We start from the raw sequence: 21,889 nt of genomic DNA, 5'->3' as shown, positions 1-21,889 counted from the left end.
CACGTGCGGACATTATTCAATTGTTACAAATTGTATTCTAGTTTAATATAGACAGATTCTCTAAGCTAATTGTATTCTGGTCCAAATGCGGGTGGTATATGTACATACATATGTAGCTATGTATTTGTGAGAGTATACATAGATTATGTATGTAGAAATGTGTATGTTATGTTTTTGTATGTGTCGGTGGGTGTGTTTGGGAGAATGTTTACGCTCGGTTGTGTATGGTTAAAGCGTATGAATATCAATAAAAGAAAATCACAAAACACATTATTACACAATAAACTCTAAATACAGAACTGATTTTTGGGAATGTGTATGTTACGTGTAAATGTGTGTGAAACAGAAGATATTAAACAATAAATGTCGAAGTTACTACAACAATTTATTCGACGAGAAAAAGTATCCTATCTCTCTCTCTCTCTCTCTCTCTCTCCCTCCATCTCTCTTTTACCTCCACTCTCCCAAACCCCCATTCTCTTCCCTGTCTTACTCAAACAACCTCGTAGCCAATCGTGGACCTACAACGCTATAACGTTAATTAGCCCAGTTCATTAACCCTACTACATCTCCACAACGTCTACCACCCCTATCCCGTAGTGTATTATCCTACCTGTCACCAACCACCAATAATACTCGTTGTTTATTAGTTTGATGAAACCTAGAATTAATGGTGGAGGTGGGGTGGGGAGTGGGGGGGGGGGAATCGATAAGTGTCAAGCAATGTTGTTAGATAGAATTTGTGAATGATGGGCTCACAAGGTGCAAGTAATGTGAATGAGGTGCTCACAAGGTGTAAGTAATGTGAATGAGGTGCTCACAAGGTGTAAGTAATGAGAATGAGGTGCTCACAAGGTGTAAGTAATGAGAATGAGGTGCTCACAAGGTGTAAGTAATGAGAATGAGGTGCTCACAAGGTGTATGTAATGAGAAACCTGTTACACCCTGACATTTGTCTAGTTTCTATATGGCTTTTTTATAAGTTGCAAGGGGTGGGGGTGGATGGTGGGTGATTGGGTGATTGCAGGAGGGGGTGGGGGGGGGTTGGTAGAGAATGGGGCTACTTGACAGAGGGGCCTTATTTTGAGAAAATGGGAGTTACAACATAGGGTGGGCAGAAAGATGGCGATTTCGAGTATGTGAGTTTGCCGGAGGGAGGATCTAGTTTAGGGGAGGTAGGATTTATCTCATGGGGGTTTCTACTTTAAAAAACGCTAATTTGTATTAGTTTTTTTTTTAAATTTTGTTTAATTAATATAAATATTAAGGCGAAAAAACCCCCCATATGTTTACGATAAGCCCTTTAATATAAGATGGCCAGATAAAATATCCAACGAGCACATATGGTAAAACACAAAGCAACAGGCGATCGACAGAAGCCACGGGGAGAAAGCAAATTCGGCCGACCTAACCAATCCTAGAGGTTGACAACTGAAGTAGAAGTAAGACTGCTGCGGTTACAGATATCTCCCTTAAAATAATCCGCTTGAGAAGCGTAGCTGCAGCTTTTTGTAATCTCTAAAGTAATCTTGCTCATCAAGGGCTGCAAAGTAATCTTACTCGTCAAGGGCGAAGTAGTCTTCAATCCCGCGGAGAGTCTTCTTCTTCCTTATCTCGGTGTTTAAAGTTAGTGTTGGAAGGGACCACATCCAACACAATTAAGTATACGTGTCAACTGGTTATTCGCCATTAAGGCCATTGACTCCGATTTCAGCCTGCTTTTCTTTTTGGATTTGCTTCCATAGCCTTTGTCCAACCAAGAACAAACTACAAGGCAGCAGTTGTTTGATTTTGGAGTTGTCTCTCCTAGAGAGGAGTGGCGGTCCCCAGCTAACGAGCCTCGTCTGCCCGAGGGTTCGAACTCGAGATTTTTCCTGTTTAGCAACCATGAGATTTACCGACTCGACCACGCGGAGATTAAAACTGTTTGCTTATAAGGGCTAGAAAGTAATCTTAGATCCTCGGGGGCTCAAAAGTAATCTATGCCCCTTAGCGGTTCTAATGTAATCTTTGCTACACACTGGCTAGATAGTAACATTTGCTCCTCGTGGGCTCAAAAGTAATCCTTGTTCATAGGGGTTCCAAAGTAACCTTTGCTCCTCAGGGGTTTAAAAGTAATCATTGCTCATAGGGTTCCAAGGTAATCTATGCCCCTCACGGGCTAAAAAGTAATCCTTGCTCATAGGTGTTCCAAAGTAATCTATTCCCCTCAGGGGCGTTAAAGTAACCTTTGCTCCGCAGGGGCTCCAAAGTAATAAGTAAGTAGTTTCCATATTAAATCTACGAAAATATCCGAAACATTTTTAAAAGGCTGCTGCCATTAAAATGCATGAGTTCTACATGTACTGTTATCTACAATCTTACACTCAAATACAAAGGCATGTGTATCGTCTGAATGTATAATGATACAGACTATTGATTGCTCTTCTGAGATTCTTAAAAAAAAATTCTATGTGATGAAAGAAATAAAAGTAAGAAAAAAATATAAAATCGCATCTAATAGTCTACTAATTATTTTTATTCATTGATTATTTCATTAAAAATTAATCACATATCATTGCAATACATGCTAAGTTTAATTAGAATTAAATAGACCATTTAGCTATTTTTGTACGACACTGATGATAGGGTTGCCTGCCGATAATTGTATGTAATTAATTATTCAATGCTTCACTAAATACAGTTATTTGACTCGGGTATATAGTACTTAAGCACCGAAAGAAGAAATTAACTACCAAATGCAAGTCCTAATTAACTTAATAGATCGTTAATGAGAACTGATGTGTACGCTTGACTATGAGATCTACGAAACTATAAGATTTGGGTATTTGGTAAAGCAGACAGTTTGCTAGATTTACGAATGTAAAAGAGATTACTTGTAATTATTTTACTAAAATCTAGCTTAATTTGTAAACTAAATACAATGTTTAAAAATAGATGGTTAGAGATTTTGGTTTTAGTAATGTTTAAAATTATTTTCCACATTTTTGGGATACCAAGTTCGTCTAAAGAATAACCCAGTAACGTAGCGCTAATAGAGAGCTACGTGTGCATAAAATGTTATAAAATAGGAAACAAGATAAAAATAAAAAAAAACTTATGAAAAATAAACTGAAGTATTATATGAAGCTTGGACTAAAATAAACATGATAAAAACTCGGTGTAGAAACAATATAGAATTATGCTAATTCAAAACAATAATGTTAATATAAAATAAAAATAAAAATAAACTAATAAATAAATGCCATTTGTATACCTAAAGAGAAGAAAAACGTAAACAAACCTTAAAATAAATGGAGAAAGATAATGTATAGCTGTATTTCTGATTTAAATAAATAACACAACATATTTCTAACGCTACAAACAAAGACAAAAACAACAGCAACAAAGACAACAACAGCAACACAAACAACAACAACATAACAGATGTGGAACTCCAGCTTTGATCAGAGCTTGGCTCTTATGATAGACGACGAGAGAGAAATCATCGACATCCTTTTCTTCGCTGTCATCATTTTCGTCATCAGCATCATGGGGTCCGTGGCTAACATCATTAACATCATTGTGTTCATCAAACAGGTGGGGATTTGATGTGTAAAAAACATCATTTACATCATATATGTGTGACAAACATATGATTCCCTTTTTCAAACCTGACGGTCTATAGGGCAAGCGAAGTAGAGTTCACTTGTTTCTGTGACCTCGGCATATGAAGAAATAGTCTGGTAAGTACTATGCCCAGCCGCCTTTACTTTCCCTAACGTGAGTTAGGTACCCATCAGAGTTGGGTGGACTCAGGGACGGTATACTGACTTGAACCCGGATTCGAACTCGAGACTTACGGGTATGCAGTCCAGCTCTCTACCGCTAGACCACTCCGTCCCACAATGTATGATTGTTGTATGATTATTCGCTTAATCATGTGTTTTGATGTTACGGTACAATCGCTAGAATATATTGAAGAGTTCCAACAGTCGAAGACTATTTCACGTGTTTATTTTATGCAGAGAAAAATTTATATCTTTGAAAATGAAGTTCTGTATTTTTGTAGTTGACTGCGTTTAATTAGATGGATTGTGTGGTGATATGGTTGTGTGGGTTATACGATTGTGCGGTTGATACAAATATGTGTTTGGGTTGTGTAGGCTGTCGGATTGTGAGATTGGTATGGGTGTTAGGTTTGTATTGTTTAGTGGTTGATATAGCTGTGTGGTTATGTCGTTAATTTTAACGTAGTTGTATGGTTGGTCAGGTTGTGATGATATGGTTGTCGTTGATATAGTTTTGTGGTTATTGTTCTGTGGTTAATTTGACTTTGCTTGATACGGTTGAGTGTTTCAAACTGTTGTGTGGTTGATATGGTTCTGTTGCGGATCTGGTTGTGTGTTCCGATCGTATTTAGATTGCCATTTTAACTTTATTTAATTGTTCCAGGGATTCCAGGAAACAGTGAACATCAGCCTAATGGCCTTAACTTTATCTGACCTGGGCAGTCTGCTGACGTTGGTGGCTGATGGGATAATTTTGATCATATCCAAGAACTGGCCGGACGCCCCATTCAACATGAACGATGTGTGTTACATGCTAGGAGGTTGGTTCATTCATGTCTTGAACTGGAGATTTTACATTGTTATCAGATGCTAGGAGGTTGGTTCATTCACGTCTTGAACTGGAGACGTTATGTTATCAGAGTCTAGGAAGGGGTCGGCGTGTTCGAGTCGGTTAAAAATCATGGTTGCTAAACCAAAATTCTCGAGTTCAATCCCTCGGGCAGATGAGGCTAGTTAGCTGGGGACAGCCACTCTTCTAGGAGAGAACTCCGAAATCAAACAAATCCTGTCTTGGAGTTTGTTCTTGGTTGGACAAAGGCTATGGAAGTAAACCCAAATACAAAAGCAGGCTGAAATCGGAGTCAATGGTCTCAACACTAAAAATTAAGAACGAAGAAGAAGAATGATGCTAGGGTGTCGTTCTTTCATGTCTTGAACTGGAGACTTTAAATTATATTATCAGATGGGACATCTTGGTCAGCGCTCGACTGCTATTTCGTAGATCTCGAGTTTGAATCTTCGTTTGGATTTGATACTGCATAATATCCAGAGCCCACCCAGCTCTAATGGATACTGTTCTTAACTTAACAACAAATTATATGTACTCTATTCTATCTGCCATAGATATATAAGAAAAAAGTGTTCATATATTTAATTGAATTTTGATAATGATATTAAAAATGATACTATTTTTCCGTAGTTTCTACAGCTGTTGCATTTTCCAATTTCACAAATAGGAATAAATACAATATTTATGAATATTTAAAGAAAAATATTTTCTTTAATTTAAAATTATTTATTTCGAAATTCAATTTCATTGGGATAGTTTTGAATTTGAGTATTCTTATTTTAAAAACGGAGCCTTCTAAATATAATAATAATACCATTCAATCATAGTAACTTCAAAGAAGTTCTACCCTTTCATAGAAAAATAGGAGCGGGATAAAGTAATATAAAATCAATTATAGCAGAATTTGCTTATTTGTGAACCTGTATGTTATTTTATTGCATGGCTCCAAGTTTACTTTATACTCTCAATTTTTTTGCCAGTGTTGCCGCACGCCATGTTTGTCCGAGTCAGCTGGTTGATCACCAGTTTCATCACCATAGAGAGATGTCTGTGTGTCACCATGCCCCTCAAGATCAAACGCTACGTCACAGCATCCAAAACAGTCGCTGTGATAGTGTGTATTTACGTCTGTGTTTTTGTGGGCTTGTCTCCGTATCAACTTGAAATTCACCTTGTCGCCACGTTCAACGTTCAGCTGAATATCACTCGACTAGAAAGCCACCACGACCAGTCCGCGCAAGTAGTGGATACTTACGTTCATTTTTTCGGGGTTGCGTTGCAGGGTTTGTCCATTTTATTCGAATTATTTTCCACGATATTCATTATAAGACAGATGCAGAAAAAATCAAAATGGCGAATGGAATCTACACTGAAGTCCACGGTCGAGCATCTATCTGCGAGGGACAAGAAGCTGGTCAAGATGGTTTTGACCATCGCATGTACTTTCTTCATTTGCTTGATCCCAAGCTGTTGTAGCGTTGTGGCTACTTCGGTAGCAGACTCTAGATTTAGTATCACGGGGCCAAATTATAATTTGTTTCTGTGCGTGTTTATAGTAATAATTGAATTAGAGGCTATTTACTGTTCTGTTAACATTTTCATTTACTACAAAATGAGTGCCAATTATAACTCTACATTTAAACAACTCTTCAAATCCTGCTGTAGGTAAAACCATACTATCGCTGACTGTTTATTCATGCTATAAAAAAAAACCTTGGGTCACTATATTATATATTGGACACATCTATAAATAGTTTTGAAGATAACAACGATTTTTTTTATTATTATTTAAAATGTAATGTAATATCATATATTACAAGAATTTTTTTTTCTTTTAATGAGTTAATATATAAAAAAGCTTGTTATTAAAACATTTTTACCCCTTTTTTTCAATTTAATTCAATCCAATTTCTGCACACAACAAAATTTGATTTTTCTCTATGTCGTACTGTAAGCTATATAAAAAATAAATCTCGATTGCGTCCTGCATAAATAGTAAGGGGTAGTTCTATATTCAGCGTTGAAACTTTGACAGGCGCAGCCGCCGGCGTTCTGGCCACTTCATGACCCAAAGCGCTCCAGGCTCCCATGTGAGCACTATGGCGTCTACGTTCGTTTCTAAAAAAAGGCTATATACTCAACCCACGATGGACAAATTAGGCGCGTCCTCCAGCGCCCATGTAGGATGCTATTTGTTACCCCGAGCTATTCCGATAGCACTATGGCGCCTACGTTCGTTTTAAATAGTGCGATAAACTATGCATACGATGGGACGGAGTCGTCTAGCGGTAGAAAGCTGGACTGCTAACCCGTAAGTCTCGAGTTCGAATCCGGGTTAAAGTCAGAAGGCCGTCCTTGAGTCCACCCAACTCTGATGGGTACCTAACTCACGTTAGGGAAAGTAAAGGCGGCTGGGCATAGTGCTGACCACACTATCTCTTCATGTGCCGAGGTCACAGAAACAAGTGAACTCTACTTCACTTGCCCCATAGACCGTCAGGTTTGAAAGGGAAACTTTACTTTAAGATGGGGTTTAGTGTCGTTTACTAAAATTGTTAGGCCCGTTAGCCAGCATACCGAAAGGGTATGAAAGAAAATTAGTTGCATTTTTTTATTTTCAGTGCATTTAAAATTTTGCTATTAGAATTGTTTTAATACTTATTTTATTTACTTACACATCATGACAATGATTACACAGTTTATCAATGTTTACATAGTTGTCTGTGGTTACCCTATTCCAAAACAACTCATTGGTAGTAAAACAATGATTTATAGCATTAAAATGAAATGATAATCATATTTTAAAAATGATATTTCTCTTAAGATACAATATTTTTTTAAATAGGCATGAAAAGTAAAATAATAAACCTATATGATGCTGGTATTGCCTTACGTTCGATACTTTTTAGCTTTCCCTCTATCGCAGCTTAAAGAGACAAGATACAATCAAGGTAAAACACTACATGTACACAAAATTAAGCTCTCCTGGGCTGAATAATGTTTTAAAATCAAACTACAATCTGTTTAGAAAGAATTATACATTGTTTTTTCTAATATTTAAATAAAATTAAAGCCGTATTTAAAAAAAAAAAACTTACTGAACAACTTTTAACAAAATGTAAACGCACTTAAACAACAACATAATAAAATATAAAATTAATACGTAAAGTTTATTTCAGTTTCTTACATAATTAGATGATGTTATTTTTCTTAGAGAGTCTACATCAGGGGTCGGCAACCTGCGGCCCGCGGGCCGCAGGCGGCTCTTTTAATATCGAGATGCGGCTCTTAAGCTCCATGCACAAATATTAATTTTTATTTTTTTTCAAAACTCATAAAAATATTGTTCTGCATCCCTTGGTAATGAACGATATAATAATAAACACTAGCTAGTCTATTAGAATATTTAGCTACTCCCTATTTTCAATGTACTTCCTTTTAAATTGTCCATTCCGAATTGAAACAATCAACTTCATGGTGGTTATCACAAAGAAACTAAACGAGCTAAATGTAGCCTACAACTGCAAGGAAAGGAAAACCCAGCCTATGCATTGCTTGAAGAAGATTGTTTCGAAAAAAAAAATTACTTCATTTGGTTGGAGACACGGAGAGCGGTAAATTGCTTTTTTTCGAAAAATCTGAACAAAAAATATCGTGATAAAACTAATGCTACTATTTGCTTGAATCACTGCAGCATTTCTATAAACACAATGAAGGATGGTTTCATTGAAAGATTTGAGCAATTCAAAACAAATGCAAGTACTCTGACGTTCATAGTAGATTCTCATACACAAAAACACATGAAATTAACTTTGGGCTATTTGGAATTGATGCTGGTTCTCTACAAATGAAATTGCTGGATTTGAAAACCAAACATTTGTGAAGTGGTGAGTTCACTGAACTCAAGAGCAAATTAGGAGATTTTGAGGTACTGAAAACAAGCACGTTTCGTTGCACAACTGGACAGCTCTAAAAGAAATGTCGTGAGTTGAGGTACTCATATTTGACGCAAGGAATAGTCTTCCAGAATGCTACAGTAAGGAGAAGAAGTTGACATTTGGATGCTGATGATCTTCGGGTCAACATATTCATGCGAGCAAGCATTTTCTTGCATGAGTATAATATAAAAGATAAGTAAGAAGCCAAGTAACAAAGAAAAATCTAGAGGCAGGCATGAAACTGAAAGCAACAAGTTATGAGCCATGTTTAAACAAAGTATTTTAAATAGTATTCAGTTTTTAAGGCTATATAATTTGGCTACTGATTTTATTATTCTTGCAGAGCTGGATAAAATACTTTAATTTTTTTTTCTGCAAAACATGTGTATGTTTTTATATGGATGAAGTTATCTCATATTTAAAGCTCTTTATTTTAAATTGTATATATATATATATATATATATATATATATATATATATATATATATATATGATCATAATCAAATATATCAAATATAATTTTAAAGAGCCACTCACATTTTTATTTCAATATTATATTATAATATTAAAATAAAAATGTGAGTGGCTCATTAGAAACATGGACATTTAGTAAATTGTGACTTTTGGTTCTATCGTTTCAAAAGGTTGTCGACCCCTGGTCTACATTATAGATACATAAGGTGACTACAATATGACATGGTCGACATAATCTCATTTGATGTAGTATTAAATGATATTGACTACCCTGAGATGTTATAAAATGATTTTGAAACGATTTGATATGATATGATATCACCTGATACATCATGATATAACACAATCTCCCTAGAAACAATTTGATACGATATTGTCTCCCCTGATACAATATAATATGATATTACCTCCCCTGATACATTTTGATATGTCATAATGTCTCTAAAAACGATTTGATATGAAATGATCTCTCCTGATACATTATGATAAGACACAATCTCCGTAGCAACATAATGTAATGTAATGGTCTCCATAAATATACTATAATATATGATATCTCTTGATATATTATGATCATACATGGTCTCCCTTAATAAAATACAATAAGACATAATTCCCCGTAAAACATTACGACATTACCTAACATCTGATAACACATGTGACAACACCAGTGCATGTGTCTACATTAGTGACTATCAAGTATAAGCAACTCAGATAGAGACTTGGATTAATGTCCATTATTACATATGCAAGTCCCTCAAAGTAACCTAAAAAACTTAACAAGATGGGGTTGGCCACTTGTTACAGTGTCAAAATCTCCATTAGTTTATATCTGTAAAAAAATAAAAATTCAAATGAGCATCAAATCAAAAGTAATTAGCAATAAAATAGAATATAATTCAATCCCTTAACCGTACACCAACCACAACAACAACTAACGCAAACACAAACGCAAACAAAAACGCAAACAAAAACACTAAAAAAAACGCGAACAAAAACGCAAACGTAAACATTAACACAAACAAAAACACAATCGCCAACTAAAACGTAAACGTAACGTAAATACAAACACAAACACAACGCTAACGGAAACACAAACACAAAAAAAGGAGAAAAAAGAGAAAGTAAACACAAACGTGAACGCAAACAAAAACACAAACACAAAGTTCAACTTAACGCAAACATAAACGCAAGAGTAAACATTAACATTAACACAAACGCAAACTAAAAAACAAACTGAAGCGCAAAAATAAACTGAAACGCAAAAACAAAACAAAAATAAAAACAAACATTTTAGAATTATTTATTTTATTTTATATCGTGATTTAGTTTTTTCAAGTCACATGTGTATTTGGCACGAAGCGACGTAATTTGTCTACTTTTTCAAACGAAATGGGAACTTTTGTAAAGGGTAGTACATTTATTGTAATTTTTGTTTTTTCACATTATGTCAATCAAAATGATTAGTTGAAAAATGAAAATTTATTTTAAAATATATCAATATTAAGATTTTTTAATTATCAATTTTATTTTATTTCAAAAGTGAACACTTTAAGAACATTACACTGTGGCGATAAAGTCAAATTTTTTACTCTTTGCATGTCTTCCAAGGGTCCGTCCGCCACAGAACCAAAGATTCCATTTCAACTTTATATATTAGATTTAAAACTATTTTCCTGTAATAATCTCGTACCACAGAATAAAATGTTTTTTGGATTCAAATTTTTTTAAATAATTGAAATGAGATCTAGCCTTTTTTTTAAAGTTTTAGAGCGTTCCAAAATTCAAGTCCGAACAAATATTTAACTAATCAAGTAGGCTGTGAATAACGTCGTGATCACAAAAGCGCCTAAAATTATTTTAGGATGGTAATATGCTACAGAATATTGCTTTCTCGCGTAGTAATAGCCAAAAACAAAAAAGAAAAACAACCACAGTTCAGTTTCTAAATATCGGAATATGATAGAATAACTTGAGTTCAATGCTCTCACAGTGATTAACCTCAATATATATATTGATTGAGAAGTTGGATAATTTAAAATCAATGTTGATGTTCTTTCGACGCTTTCTGTTTTTACAAGATTTTATTTAGTTCGAAATATCAGAATGTTTGTATCTTTTTTTGTGTGGATTTTGGCAAATTTTGTAACTCAATTTTTAACTATTAAAAAGCAGCAACATTTTATAAGTCATTAAAATTTAATTAAACGGATTAAAGGGGAATATTAGAAGGGAAGATAACTAGCTAGACGCGATCATCCTAACAATCTGTGAGTTTTGGTTTGAAACTAAGGAGAGATAGCAAGATTTAGAACGATCTTTAAGTTTTTTCTGTAAATTTTTGTCATGGACGGCTGCTTTAATGGGCAGATAATCGTCTGACAACATAAGTAACACATGTCATTTTACAATACTAGTTCAACATTTTTGAGCTTTCTTTGCTTTTTACAAGCGTTTAAGTAGCTCACAAATAATGAGTGTTTAAAGCTAATTTTCTAACCTCTTCTTTGATGGAAATGCTGAAACATCAAGTTTTCAATCCGATAATCCGGCTAACGGACGATGGTAAAATGTTTCTGTTGGCTAATTTCTCGGATGAACGTTGCTCACAAATTAGGTAGAGGCAGATAACTGTCTTTTAGAGAGAACTAGCTACTGTTCGAGATTCAACGTTATAATTTTTAGTCGCATTCTATGTCAACTACATTTCAAACGAAATACTAACCAGTGGATAACTAAACAAAATGGCTCTTACCGACATTGATTTAAACCTTTTTTTACGTTAATTTATTCTCCTAATGGCTGGGCATAGAGCTGAATTTTTTTTTCCGATTTCTATAAAAAAACGCTTATTAATTTATAAAGTACTAGTATTCCGCAGTATTATACACACATCGTTTGCTATTCACTTGGTGCGCAATAATTTTTTTTCTACAAGATTCTATTGTATTTTAAAAAGTTTATGTAATAAAAAATTAATTTAAAATGTTATGTATTCCGAGTTGCTTTTCCTAAGTGTTATATATATATATATATATATATATATATATATATATATATATATATATATATATATATATATATATATATATATATATTTAAGTGGTCGGGTGCCGAATAGCGCACTTCCCAGCACCGCAGGCGCTTCAAATTTGGCAGGCTCCACCCTTGGGGCAATAGAACACGGGGGCCGGTGCCGGTTGACGCAAAGTTCACAAATAAAGGGTCAAAACTGACCTCCTTGACCGGCACCTTGTATACCTTATATTTTTGGTCGGACTTAAAGCCCTCGACGAGGCCTAAAATGACCGCGAGTGAAACGATCTCCCTAATATTTTGTGAGGTCCTAGACCGACCCTGGAGGGTAACAGAAAAACATTATTCCCGTCGGAAAAACAAAATAGGATCGTTAGATGTGTCCAGATGCCGTATTTTCTTACATAAACAATTGTTTGTGAAAAAATAAACAAAGACTAAGTCATTTGATTTATGTTCAGGTCAGGTAACTTTTTAAAGTAATTATTTAAAAAAAAAATACTATTTAAAAGAAACAACGAACAAAAAACAAAAAAGAATAGCATTCGTTTAAATACATATTTCTTTATCAATTGGGTTATTATTGTATTGAAAATGTGAAAATTAATTGCAAAAGTGAATGTAATATAATATTTGATTGATATTATTAAGGAAGCCTTTCCAGTTCTACTATACTTGCGAGTAGTAAGTTTGCGAATACTCCACCTATGTTTCCAAGACATGAAATTACTCTAACATTTTATTAAACCTAGGTCCTTAGCATTCCACATAACAGCCAATCACCGATTAATAAATTATTAAAATTCTCAAAAGTTTTTTTTTTTTTTTTGGAAACCTAAGCGAAGCTAGGCAGTATGCCTAGTATAAGAATATTCGAGAAAATATAAGGGGAGATGACTGCTGCTTTATTTTGTTCTCCGATAACGAATTTTTCAGGGATCCAAATCAATTAGTTTAAATTGACAACCTTCTTGTTTTGAATTTCCCTTCGATCGTCAACTTTGTCATAAGACACAAAAAATTCTAATATTGCCAGGAGAAAAATAAATATCTATTGTTCGTGACGATTAATATAGTCAACATTATTTTCTTCGGTTGCCTTTTCATTCATACTAATTTGTCGAGTAACTGAAATAAATTACTTTAGATTGCCTTCTTTCTTGTTTTCGCGTATGATTTCATAATTGACAATCACTTGCCCAGCATCAAAGAAAAATGTATGTGGTTAGAGAAGAGAAAATTATTATCTGTGATCGTTTGCTGCGAAATTATGTTGTCGGAGCAAGTAAAAAAGTTGCCTAAGGCTATCAACTAACATTTCTCCTGAATTGAGAAATCAACAAGCTATTACTATTTTCTTAGTTTGCTTATTGACAAACATATTGACAGAAAAAAACAACCTTTTAAGCACACTACATTTTCTTTTAAATATATTCACTCACTTCATAGACAATAATTGACAAATAAGCTACGCTGTGTATATGTTTAAATAAAACAAAGGTTTGAAAACGTGTAATGTAAAGTATTAGTCACTGAAGCAATTTAGAGACAGACATTTTTTTACTATGGCCAATAGCAGTGTTGAGCTGTTCTCTCCCTTGATGACCGATGAGGAAAAAAAGATGGCTGACATCATCCTGCTTACGATCATCATGTACACAACGACTATCTTTGGTTCCGTCGGCAATATCATCAATATTGTCGTTTTTATAAAGCAGGTAAAAAATCTAAAGACTGACATTACACGAATAAATTTGAGTTTTTTTCTATTTCTTGTGTGTGCAGCTAATTCGTCAAACAAATACATAAAAACACATTTATTGATATTTTGGTCTATATCCTTCTTTTATATTCAATTGTGTATCTTCTATAACGTAATTCATACAAAGATGATAATTGTTAGCTTGTTTAGTTTCTTTGTAATTATTTATATATTTTTACAACATCACAAAATTACTTTTATTATAAATATTGTCAGCAATATCTGACTTACCAAACTGTTTTTTTTTAAGTTGGTATTGAGTTTCAGTGGGTTAATAAACAGAGTGGAGTTTTGAATGAAATGGATTCCATATTTTACAAGAAAGGTTACCTAAACCTAATTAAAATCAGTCCTCGGTGATTCGACCACAGGTGCTTTGACCATAGTGGGTTTGACCATAGAGGGTTTGACCATAGTGGCTTTGTCCACAGCGGGGCTTTGACCACAGAGGGGCTTTGACCATATAGATTTGACCATAGGGGCATTGACCACAACGGGGCTTTGACCCCGGTGGGGGTTAACCAAAATATATAGATATTAAAATAGAAATTATAAATTGTCATTTGTTTTAAATTTGTGATACAGTTAATACGATTTTATACATGTTTCTCCTGGGAGTCCATTTATAGAAATTAACGTACTAAAAAAAGTCAAGAACGATATTGTAGTCTCCACAGAATGGCTGGTGCTAAGCCTCATAGAATTTATTTTAAATATACATGGAACACAAATAATTCGACATATAACAAGTTTATTAATATTATTACATCCTGTTACGATTTAAAATATAATTACACAACTTTTAAAATTGATCCTTACAATATATGGACAAAGCACTTGTTATCAAACGCCAGCATTGGATGAACCTCCTGTGATCAAATAAAACATTTGATCAAAGATGCTACATGGACAAAACACCTGTGATCAAAGCCGGACACGCGCTTGTGATCAAACACCCGTTGACAAACCACCTGTGATCAAAGACCCTCTGCTGAGAAAACACCTATGGTCAAACTCCCTATGGACAAACCCTTATGGTCAAAGCCCCGTTATGGTCAAAGCCCAGCTGTGGTCAAAACCCATATGGTCAAAGACCCTATGGTCAAAGCCCCTCAGTGGTCAAACCACCTATGGTCAAACACCCTATGGTCAAATCACCTGTGGTCAAAGGTCCGCGCACCTTAAAATCACTATCAGGTTCAGAGCTTGCGTAGGGTACACAGTGTTTTAATAATTTGTTTTGTTTTCCTCATTGAAAAAATATAAATATCGCAGGGTTTTCAAGAGACGGTAAACATAAGTTTCCTGGCTTTGAGCATCTCAGACCTCGGAGCTTTGCTTGTATTAAATTCAACTTGTTTAACGGCCATTGTTGGAGTTTTTTGGAGAGATGCCCCAGTTAGCATGGAGGATCTCAAGATAATTATTCTCAGTAAGCAAGGACTATTATATAAGTATTTATAAGTTTACATGAATTTACAAGTTTTTATTTAACTTACTTTATTGATCTTGATTTTGTCCATCTTTTGTCCATAATGCATAGCGTTGGATCGAAATTGGCGTGCAAATTTTCAACCACTTCTAGCGCAAAGATTCGTTTAAAATTTGACACGTAAGTCAAGAAATGATGGCAATAGAATCTTACATCAAATATGACTTAACGAAATGCCTACTTAATTTTTTTTTTAAATTAATTACTTTTTCTATTAAAGTAGCATTCTCCGTCTCTTAAACACACAATGTTCGTGATCATTTGGTGTACAACCATTTTTAGTCATGCAACTATGTTGTATTAAATAGTTAAAAGTATTCAAAATATATAATAAAAAATGATTTAATGACAAGTTTTTGTATAACTAAGCACTACATTGAAGAAAATAATGATGTTTTTAATGTGGTATAATAATGCCTCTCTTTTTTAATAACTATTTTAAAGAGGTTGGGTCAAAATACTAAGTATTGAATACATTTACAAAAAAAAACATTACAATTAAATGAGCCACCAACTATTTCGTTTATAGTCATTTAAAAAGAAGCATCGGTATTTTCTTTTAAGAAAATTTTTCATTTTTATTTTCAGGGCATTATTATTAACAAGCCTGTTATTAAAACTTTTTTTTTCATAATTTATTTAAATATTTATTTTTCAATTTCTTGAATAAAGGTTCTAGAGGAAGTATTGTAATCGTGCTGTATGATTAACAGATATTTCGACAATTGTCGCCATTTTTCACATCCTTTCTTTATTAATAACAGATTATACAGAGTGTATTGTAATCGTACACAAAAATATAAATAAAGACGTTAATCAAAATTTGACTATCAACCTCCTTCCAGAAACCGTAAAACTTGATTTTGCTATTTTTTTCCGTGTCTGTGTGTTTGTGAACGCGATTACTTGAAACAGTTTCAGTTAGGTTAATATTTTTTCAATATAAGTTTTAGGTCACATTTTTAGTTCTCAATCAGTGTTGGAATAACTTCAATTGATCGGACGTGTTAACCAACTTCACCTCCGGTTCCTCAATGCCAATAACTAAATCATAGTTCAAGTTAGGTGGAGGAAATTTCACATTTTGTATACACAGCCTTCGTAAATTCTTAATTGATTTCCAGGAATTTCAATTTTTAAAAGATTACAGAGCGTTCTAAATACTTCAAATGCGAGAAATTAAAAACAAACAGCTCGAAAGCCTAGAAACTTTCAGAAACAAATTAAACGTTTGTTATTAATTGTCTACGATGTCATAGCTTTCATGGTGTGTAAACTTAAAAGGAGTGTAGTGTATATAGCACAACGTTTTCGGCTTGCTAATTCTTCCCATTCAGAAACGCGCTGACAAATTCTTTCGGGGAGTAATGGGTGGCAGTGCAAATAGATGCCGGAAAAAGACTATATGTATTGGAACATACATATGTCGAGGTGGTCACTATAAATAATGTATTTTTAAATTATCATACTTCACAGTTAATTACGGAGCTTTTGCACGAATCAGTTGGCTGATCACCATTTTCATCACCTTTGAGAGATGTCTGTGTGTCACCATGCCCCTCAAGATCAAACGCTACGTCACAGCATCCAAAACAGTTGCAGTGATGGTGTGTATTTACGTCTTTGTTTTTGTGTACTTGGCTCCGTACCAACTTGGCATTCACCTTGTCCCCACGTTCAACGTTCAGCTGAATATCACTCGACTAGAAAGCCACCACGACCAGTCCGCGGAAGTAGTAGATAATTTTGTTTATTTTTTCGGCGTTTTGTTACAGGGTTTGTCCATTTTAATTGAATTCATTTCCACTATAATTATTATAAGACAGATGCAGAAAAAATCAAAATGGCGAATGGAATCTACACTAAAGTCCACGGTCGAGCATCTATCTGCGAGGGACAAGAAGCTGGTCAAGATGGTTTTGACCATCGCATGTACTTTCTTCATTTGCTTGACCCCAAGCAGTTGTAGCTTTGTGGCTTCTTCGATCGCTGGTTCTAGATTTAGTATCACGGGGCCAAATTATAATTTTTTTTTGTGCGTGTTTTTTGTAATAATGGAATTAGAGGCTATTTACTGTTCTGTTAATATTTTCATTTACTACAACATGAGTGCCAATTATAACTCTACATTTAAACAACTTTTCAAATCCTGCTGTAAGTAAAAACATACTATCGCTGACTGCTTCTTCAAACTACAAGAAAATCTTTTGTCACCATAATGGATACATATATTAATATTTTTGAAGATACCAACTATTTTCTTTATGATTAATTAAAAAGTAATCTAATACTGTACATTTAAAGAAAAGCATTTCTTTTACTTTTAATAAATCCGAATATATAAAAGCCCATGTGCGCACTTCTCTCTCTCTGTCCGCAAAATATGACGTCACTCGCCAAATGTTTACACAAAACTCATGGCGTCATCTTCCGATTTTAGAATATAAAGAAATGAACTATTTCAATCATTCAAATTTGATTTAGATCTACGCACGATATGAAATGTATATAATACAATTTTCTCGGCCTAAACTTATAAAATTTACTTTATCTATATGGATTCTATATCTAGAGATTCCAGATCTATACTAGATTTATGGAAAAACTAGTCGTAGACGCTAAGATCTAGATTTAGACTATAATCTACTCTAGAAAATATTCCCATAATAAATTTTTATTTTAAAAAACAAAAACAACATAACTGCTTTGAACAGCCGGGTTTTTAACGAAATGTTTTAAGTCTCTTAATTTTAAGTCTCTTAATCAGCGAGTGCATTAAATATGGTATGGTTACCGATGAAGAAATGAAATATTTCATTTAAATCTATAGATCTATACATAAAAACCTAATAAAAATAAATCACTTTAAACACTTTAAAAACATGAAGAATACAATTGAATAGCCGAGGTTTTAACGGAATCATTTGTCACTTAATCAATGTGTGCCTGTGTTATGTTAAATGTGTCAGATTTTTAGCTAGTTAGTTATTTCTTTGCTTTGTCACTTATATCGATCTTTTTACGTGTAGTAAAGCACATTGCGTTTTTAACAATAACTGTTTTATAATTTTTTTTTCTCAAACAAGTACAACATTTTAAAATATATAGGCCTATAATTCACGTGAAACGGGTACCGATGGCTAGTTATTACATAAAATCTTATTATTAAAACGATTTTTTATGTTATTTTCAATACTTTAAGATTTTTATTACAATTGAGATTCATGACTAAAACATTACGCACTAAAAGAACATGATAATACGCGTATAACAGTGCGGAAAAATAGTAGCAAGTAACACTTCTAATTTCATAACAAATAATTTTAAGCCATAACAAAATTATACGTCATCCAATGAAGTCAAATTAGATGTCAGATTGCATTGCCATCAGGTCTTGACCCACTTGCCGAATATCAGAGAATTTGGTCGGTTAGAAGTGTTTGAAACTTCGCTCGCTTGATTCAATCAATGGCGATACAGACAAACATGAATAGAAAGCAAGTTTAATAAACGTTTTTAAAAAGGTAAATTATGTTTTGTGTTATTTCTCTTGAAACGATGTAATTTAATTTGTTATCTTTCTGATATTAGCATATGTACAATAATAATCGTGCCATTCTATATAGGCCACCATACATATATAACATTACATTTTTAATATTAAAAAAATGCAAAAACAAAGTATGAATGTAATATTGTATATACTTATATAAATAGTGCGTTCAACAGCGCACATTTGGATTGCTTGAGTAGCTAAAAGCTAGCCAGATAGTTGTATTTTGCGGAAAGCATAAAATATTACATTTGTAATGTAATTGAAGGCAATATGAATACAGTTTATGATATCTTACAGATACCCTCTAAGCGTAATCTTTTTCTTTAAACATATCGCGTGAACGTATAATTTTTGTTTTAAGATATTATTCAACATCCGCCTACATCTATATCATACCAAACACCCTGTATGCTATGCGTCTATTAATGTTTCAAACTATGTTCAGCAATATATGGAGAACTTAAAGATACGGACTTTTGTTGAAAATAATATGGTGGACGGTATAAATGTATAAACTAAATTTTCTTTAAAGAATGAAAATAAAAATAAAAGCATATTCGAATGTAGAAACAGATTTCTAACTGAAGCGTTTATTATCGTGGCAAGAAAGCATTAAACAATGACGTCACATGTCATATGTTTACACAATGGAAAGAACACAAAACTAATGGCATCATCTTCCAATTTTAGAATATAAAGAAATGAACTATTTCATTTAAATTTGATTTAGATCTACGTACGCTATGAAATATATACAATCCTTAATTATTTGATATAAATCGTTGTTGGCCTAGCTATGGAATTGGCTAATTTTCAGATAATTACTTTTTAAAAAGCTGAATTACAAATCATTTTATTACACAAATTCAGTAGATAAATACAGTTTCTTTAGGCATCTCCGCCGTTTCTTCCCCTTTCATAAAAAAACAGAAAAGCCAGTATCCGCTACCACCAATCTCTCCCACCCCACACGCACACACATCCCCCACACGCTCCCCCGGACAGTTTTAAATGCCCTACCCGTAGATAAATATCTAAAATAAAAACCGGGTAGCCTATATGTAAAGAGAAGAGAGCTAACATTTACCTGAACTGCCCGTGTAACGGGTACCGATGGCTAGTATAAAATAAAAGTCGAATTTTTCAAAAATTACTAAACAATATTTAGTAAATTTTAAAAGCACTAAAAGAAAAACGTATTAAAATATAATTAACGAGCCGACCCGCAGCGTATCATACGCCGCTATTTAGTTGTTTTATTTTCTACTTTTCAGTAATTCATAATTTGTGAATTCGACAGTACCAATGTTGCCACTAAAAATATTTGCTTTAAAACACTAACCACCCCCCCCCCCCTTTCCCCTAACCCCGACTCTACACCCCCCCCCCCCCGTGAAAGCAGCCTCCTCTTAGTTATTTCTTAGTTACCTCCTGTAAGTTTAAAATCGAACTAAATTATCTGCCCCTAATAGAAACCCGGCTCTACGGCTCTACGATTTGTAAACATTTAGCTTTGTAAACATTTAGCGTGACCACAACTCACCAGACAATGTCGGGGTGGGGTGGGGGTGGTAGTGATAGTGATAGTGATAGATAGAAAGAGAGGGGACTGCAAGGAGGCGCTTGCAGCTTGTTTTCTTCTAACGGCTCCCAGAAGAGAATTATATATATACGAGCCGACCCGCTGCGTATCATACGCCGCTATTTAGTTGTTGTTTTTTCTACCTTTCAGTAATTCATAATTTGTTAATTCGAAAGTACCAATGCTGCCACTAAAAATATTTGCCTAAAAACACTAACCCCCCCCCCCCCCCCCCCCGTGAAAACAGCCTCCTCTTAGTTACCTCCTCTATGTTTAAAATCTTTTCAAACTAAATTATCTGCCCTAATAGCCGTCACCAAACCCGTCTCTATGATTGTAAAAAGTAAACAGCGTGAACCACAGCTCACCAGTCCATGTGAAGGGGTGGGGTGGTACTCTATACAACTATTTTTGCCTTGGACTAATGCTTTACATGTAGACTATTATGTATTTAAGAATTGTACTCTCTTGTACTTACAGTTGCTTATAAAATTATGAAACTTTTGCACTGTCGAAACAGCTAATACATTCTCTAAAGGATTTGTTTTCTATTTAAATTACACAAATGACATGTTATTAAATATCCATTTGAAAAATGATATATCTAAAGGTTTTACACTATTGAATGTTTCACCTTTACACACTTTTTAGATTGTTGGTTTCTTCTTAACTTTTAAAGTGAATTATGAAATAACTAGCCGTCCCGGCCAGTCCCTGCACTAGACTCTGTGAAAAACTTATCTGTAAAGGACCATGACTTGTGTGTTTAGTAATTAGCATGTATCCGTCATTGCCCGGGTTTAGGAAATATATTACTTTTCGAATTAACCTTAACCACAAACAACCAAAACCAAAACACAAACAACGCAACCATAACACAATCGCAAACACAAATACAAAAACAAACGCAAACACAGACACAAACACAAACACAAAGAAAACACAAACGCAAACGAAACCACAAACGCAAACAAAAAAGCTAACGAAAACAAACACGAATCCAAACACAAACACTAAGCCAACCACAAACTTAAACCTAAACCCAAACACAAACACAAAGAAAACACAAATGCAAACAATCTAGCCCGGGGCTCCAAATCGCACCACTCTGGGGCGCGGGCGGAACCGCCTGATTCAACTTAGTAAACGACTATATTACCCCGACTTATTTATAGTCTTTTGTACTTAAACAAACGGAGGCGCCATTGCTAACACGGAAGGCCCGGGGCACCAAATAACAACAATTCGGGGCGCCGGAGGACGCCCAGATCCCATTCAGTTAAAGACTATAGTAAGATTTCTTATCCGTAGTCTATCGCACTGTCTAAAACGAAATTATGCACCATAGCGCTCACAGGATAGCCCAGGGCGCCAAATCAAACCCTGTCGGGCGCCGACGGACGTGCTTGATTGAAGTTAGTGAAAGACT

At 34.3% G+C, this 21,889-nt stretch overlaps 1 protein-coding gene across 1 annotated transcript; it reads left to right on the top strand.

The window, feature by feature from the left end:
* The first annotated feature begins 3,426 nt into the window (after positions 1-3,426).
* LOC131953786 (uncharacterized) lies at positions 3,427-6,096 on the top strand. Its single transcript, XM_059317155.1, has 4 exons — positions 3,427-3,579; positions 4,435-4,591; positions 5,601-5,860; positions 5,950-6,096. The coding sequence occupies exons 1-4, from the start codon at positions 3,427-3,429 to the stop codon at positions 6,094-6,096; spliced, it is 717 nt and encodes a 238-aa protein (XP_059173138.1).
* The last annotated feature ends 15,793 nt before the right edge of the window (positions 6,097-21,889 follow it).

This window comes from Physella acuta, unplaced genomic scaffold, assembly GCF_028476545.2.
Source record: "Physella acuta isolate Inbredline_101_S28 unplaced genomic scaffold, ASM2847654v3 ptg000952l, whole genome shotgun sequence".
NCBI lineage: Eukaryota > Metazoa > Mollusca > Gastropoda > Physidae > Physella > Physella acuta.
This window is presented reverse-complemented; position numbering and strand designations above follow the sequence as displayed.

What these genes read in the sequence shown, in the direction of transcription:
- LOC131953786 (XM_059317155.1), top strand. Translation starts at nt 3,427, where the DNA reads ATGTGGAACTCCAGCTTTGATCAGAGCTTGGCTCTTATGATAGACGAC. An exon ending in TCATTGTGTTCATCAAACAG is followed by an intron (nt 3,580 to 4,434) that starts GTGGGGATTTGA and finishes TAATTGTTCCAG; the next exon opens with GGATTCCAGGAAACAGTGAA. An exon ending in ACCACGACCAGTCCGCGCAA is followed by an intron (nt 5,861 to 5,949) that starts GTAGTGGATACT and finishes ATTCATTATAAG; the next exon opens with ACAGATGCAGAAAAAATCAA.